General features: G+C 34.9%; 1 protein-coding gene across 1 annotated transcript; it reads left to right on the forward strand.

The window, feature by feature from the left end:
• The first annotated feature begins 308 nt into the window (after window positions 1-308).
• On the forward strand, window positions 309-2,722 carry LOC149493136 (putative CCR4-associated factor 1 homolog 8). Its single transcript, XM_089715612.1, has 3 exons — window positions 309-1,319; window positions 2,054-2,211; window positions 2,605-2,722. The coding sequence occupies exons 1-2, from the start codon at window positions 552-554 to the stop codon at window positions 2,147-2,149; spliced, it is 864 nt and encodes a 287-aa protein (XP_089571738.1). The 5' UTR covers window positions 309-551; the 3' UTR covers window positions 2,150-2,211; window positions 2,605-2,722.
• Window positions 2,723-4,893: the final 2,171 nt, after the last annotated feature.

A 4,893-nucleotide genomic window follows, 5' to 3' on the forward strand; every position in this document is an offset into this window, starting at 1 on the left:
TATATTAAAAATATTATTAAAGATAATTTAACTTTATTCAGAACTTTAAATTTTATTGATATTTATTGGGATTTCTATTTATGCAAAAATATTACAATTTAATATATATAATTTGAATATTGGAATTTATTTTTTTTAGAAGAATTATTAAAAAAGAGAATAATATTGTCATTTTTATCGGATACAAAAGTAAAATTAAAATGAGGATTTTTGTTATTTTTATTTTTGTTCTTTGATATAAAGTATTCAAAAGAAGCTGAGGGAAGGCTTCTAAGTCTTCAATATCTCAACTGTGACATCACCTCCGCAAACTACGCCAATGGCGGCAGCCACCGCTCCTTACTGGGCTGCTCACGCGTCTAATCCCTTGCTCACGCGAAGAGCAGCGCACACTAGATTTCCTACAATATAATATCATACGTAGTAATTCTTTTTCTACTTGGAAATCCTAGTAATGTCAGGTTTGGATTTCCATGTAGAGTAAGGAAAGATGAGTGTATCTATAAATAACATTGTATATTCAATTGAGCCATATATTTTTTGCCGCTGCCATGAATCCGATCATCCCTGTTTGGTGTTACAATTTGGTTGACGAACTGAAATGTATAGACTCCCTTCTTCATTTCCATAGAGTTGTTTATGTCGACACTGAATTTCCAGGCTTTCTTATCGATACTCCAAGGCAAGCCAGTGAGTCTCTTATCTATTCTAATTTGAAATATAATGTGGACGTAACAACACTTATTCAATTGGGCCTCACCTTATCTGACGAAAACGGCAATATCGCCGGTTGCTGGGAATTCAATTTCTCTTTTGATGCTCAAACAAAGGTCTATACCGATGATTCTTTAGAATTTCTGAAAGACCATGGTATTAATTTCGAAAAGTTGAAGAACGACGGAATTGATATTCGTTTCTTTTCGGATGCTTTTGTTCATATTTTAGCCAAACATAGGAATTTGAAGTGGATTACTTTCCATGGATTGTATGATATGGCTCACATGGTTACAATGGTTACCAAAAGCTCACTACCTCCATCTTCTCTTGATTTTACTGAGTTAATTGCAAATGTGTTTGGTTGCTATGTTTTTGATATCAAGTATATTGCGACATTCTGCGATGGTTTATCCAAAGGCGAGTTGGGGTTAGAGAAGTTAGCAAAGATCCTTCGAGTTAAGCGAGTTGGCGGCGCTCATCAAGCAGGGTCTGATAGTTTATTAAGTGCAACAGTATTTTCTAGGTTGAAGACAGTTTATGGAATTGATGAATCGAGACATGTGGGGTTCTTGTATGGCATTGGCAACCGAATTCGCAAATCAGTACGTCCAAGAGTGCTTTATCCTTCATTTACTCGTTACTGTCAGCCGAAGATTTATCATCCCATGTTGGTTGCTCCACCATTTTTTCATCCTTTTGTTTTGCACCCTATTTGCTCGAATGTGATGTTTTCATAAACACAATATGTTATCGTTTAGTCAATAGGTAAACTTAGTGCTTAATGCATATTGGGTAAAGTGTAAACTGTAGAGTTGTCCTGTGAGTTTGATCATTGTGATAATCTTAGTAAAATTCAGCTGTTCAGCTTTTCATGAGAAAATAAAGAGAAGTTTCCAATAAGAATTCATTCCATTTCTTATTTTTCCTTCCACATGATATGGATGAATAACCATTACAATATGTAGTTTTATCTGCTTGATATATGTATGTTTTTCCTTCTTCTTTATTGGTGTCAAACCATGTCTTCTGCAGCTAATTAATGGGTTCCTTGTATGTGTTTTGATGTTGAAGCTGACAGAAGGCTTTTTTCCTTCTAGAGAATGTTTAGTTTTACCTTAATGAGCTAATGGAATACTGTTATCCATTAGCTGGTTTTCTGTTCAAAATGGTCAGTTTTAGGGAAAAGAGTGAAAATTTTCCTTTTGTTCATTTGACACTAATTAGTTGCTTGATCTTGAGATTTTGTTTATCATTTGGATTATTTGAAAATTTTCATTTCGTTCACTTTTCCTTACAATTCAGCTTAATTTTGCCTTTGATGTGGTCTGTTGTGCAGGCAGGGTGGAAACTTTGGCCATTTGCACATCTTGTCACATATGGTGTGATACCAGTAGAACAAAGGTTTCTTTGGGTTACAATACTCTCAACATAAGTATTATTTTGGATTGTTTTCGAATTTTCTTGCATCGGGTGCTAAAGATGAATATTTATAAGGTTCTTCTCCACTGAAATAATCCTCTCTTTTCTAGAAAAATAAGATTATAGTGCTTCAGATGACGTTTTTTGGATCAAATGTTTCGATTTGAACTGTTATTTATGGGGATCCAAGTTTTGATTTGTAAAACACAAATAATTAACCACATATTTTGAAAAAACGGAAATATTATACAGGACATGAAAAGTGAGATCAGTTTCTCTAATTTTCCCATTTAAAAAAAAAAAAAAATTTCACGTGGTAAATTCTTCTTGCTGGTATACAAACATTTATATGATCTCAGCTTTAATGGAAAACCAGATGAATGCAAGGTCTTCTTTTGGTTATATGTTTACTAGTCGTTTGCCCATATTCTTTCTCCAAGCAGTCACCTTACTGTGCGCGCCTTCCAGCGAGGCGACTTCGACAGGTTTGCTAGGGATGCCGCTGGAGTTGAATTGTTGACAATAACTAGCATTTGAGAATGCAGAGCACACTGGATTTCCTACAAGTCTGAGCAAAGGGGCATAGTAAGATGTAAGATGGAAAGCATAAACAACACAGTTAATTAAATTTCTTCTGGGTTTATCAAATTTCTCATGTTAGTTTATTTTTATAGTCTGCAGTTAGTGTTACAGAAGAAATATTATTATTCTGCAGATCAACAAGTTGAAGCAGAGGACCAACGCTTTCACCCATGTCTAGTTGGCCACTGAATGCATTGTTTTTCAATATCCTGCGTTGCAAAAGTTTTGCAAGAAAATGAATGCTTTATTCTAAACTGCATTAGAACTATTTTCTGAATTCTCAATTGGTATTTTTAGATTTCAAAAAAATTCATGCTTGCTGTATGTTCTGAACTATTAATGGTGGAATTTGGAAATTAGACGATACAATATCTATAGTCTATAAAATTTTCAGATGTTTCATTTTGTGAGATACTAATTAAGGACTTACAGTATTGGTAAAATCTGATACCAAATTCCTGAATTTCATTAGGGCAAAGTCAAGTTGATGGATTGAAAGAATGAGCAGATGGCATCTTTCTGCTGATACTTGAGACACCGAGTAAGTACCAACGACACTAGGATTGATTTCATTTGCCATTCAACTTAAAGTGTTGATACTAGTTTTGTCCAGTTGGTAAATGACATATTGAGTGCTTTATCTTCTTCTCTGTATGGAATTTACTTAAAATAGCTCTCAACTGCATGCTGAAATCATGTGTTTTGGTGTTTTATTCCATGGTTGCTTAGATCCTTTTCAGCATATTATTTGAGATCATATTGGGACTTCCACTGTTAAACACCTTTTGTGTTTATGGGGACTTATCATGCTAAATATTGCTGGAACTATATGGTATACATGTATTACCTACTTCTAGTTATAACTCTTGCTGTGTCTTTTTTTTTTTTTTTGGCAATCTGAAATCTTTAAATCAGTGACGCTTGCAAGATTGTTTAAATTTGTAGGTGCACTTCCTGTTGAAGCATTTCTATCAAGCCGGCTGTAGTGAATCAGAATGGTCAGCATTTCATGGAGATGAAATTTAGAAGAAAATGTTTAGTCAAGAAAGATGAATTGGATGTGTGATTTCACTCACAGAACCTCGAGGGTCTGAACCAGTCCTAATGTGGATGGCATAGTTCCGTCTGAGTAAGTTCCCATCAAATAATCTGTCATCAATTAGAATGTTAAAACAAACAAGAAAAAAAAAATGAAAGAAAGGAGAATCCTGTTGCCAATTATCAACTTACACATGTATTAGTACCATATCAGAGTTGAAAAGCCACGAAGGAATCGAACCTGAAAGCCGGTTGTTGTTGAAATGGCTGCAACTCACAGAAGTTGTTATGCAATATTCATTGCTTAACAGCAAATAAAAAGAGTTAAAGACAGTGAATCACTAAGACTGACATTGCAAAAGGGGTTAAAAATTATACTGATAAGTGCTTAGCTTTTCTGAGAAGGTCCAAGCCTGGAGTGGTTGGTGTTGAAACTCGGATAGGTCCTGTCAAGTGATTATCTGCCAGGTCTAGCCAGTAGAAATTGGAGAGTTTTGCCAAAGAAGAAGGAATTTTACCAGTCAAATTGTTTTTGTGGAGGGCCCTGTGAAGAAAGATAAGATATTTAGAAATGAACAAGCAATGAAATATTCACATAATGATGATTCTTATTAGTTATTACTATGACAAACTCTTACAAGAAGGATAGCTCAGCAAGATTTCCTAATTCATCTGGAATACTACTAGTGAAGCCACAACCAGCGGGAATTCTGAGAGATGAAAGAAAATTTTGTAGCTATATTTGAAAGTTATTGGATCTTACAGTATAGTCAAATTGTTTAGATCTCCTAATGGCGGAGTTAGAGATCCTGTAAATGTATTGAATGACAAGTCCCTGATATCAATTCAATGAGTCCTCCAATGTCACCACTTAGGTTTCCTTTGATGCTCATACTTGATAACCCTCAAGCTGAAGACAGCGAAGGCATAAGTCGAAGCTTGTCTCTATGTCGTAAAAACAGACGCGACCCCAAAGACTTGGTCATAATATCGGCAATTTGATCTTGGCCAGAAATAAATTTGATTTGAATTCGATTACGCCGGACTTGATCTCTTACAAAATGGAAGTCAAGCTCAATATGTTTTGTATGAGCATGGAAGACCGGATTAGATGACAAGTAAATAGCTCCAATGTTG

Source organism: Jatropha curcas, chromosome 10, assembly GCF_041381405.1.
Source record: "Jatropha curcas cultivar XTBG-Jc1 chromosome 10, XTBG_Jcur_1.0, whole genome shotgun sequence".
Taxonomy (NCBI): domain Eukaryota; kingdom Viridiplantae; phylum Streptophyta; class Magnoliopsida; order Malpighiales; family Euphorbiaceae; genus Jatropha; species Jatropha curcas.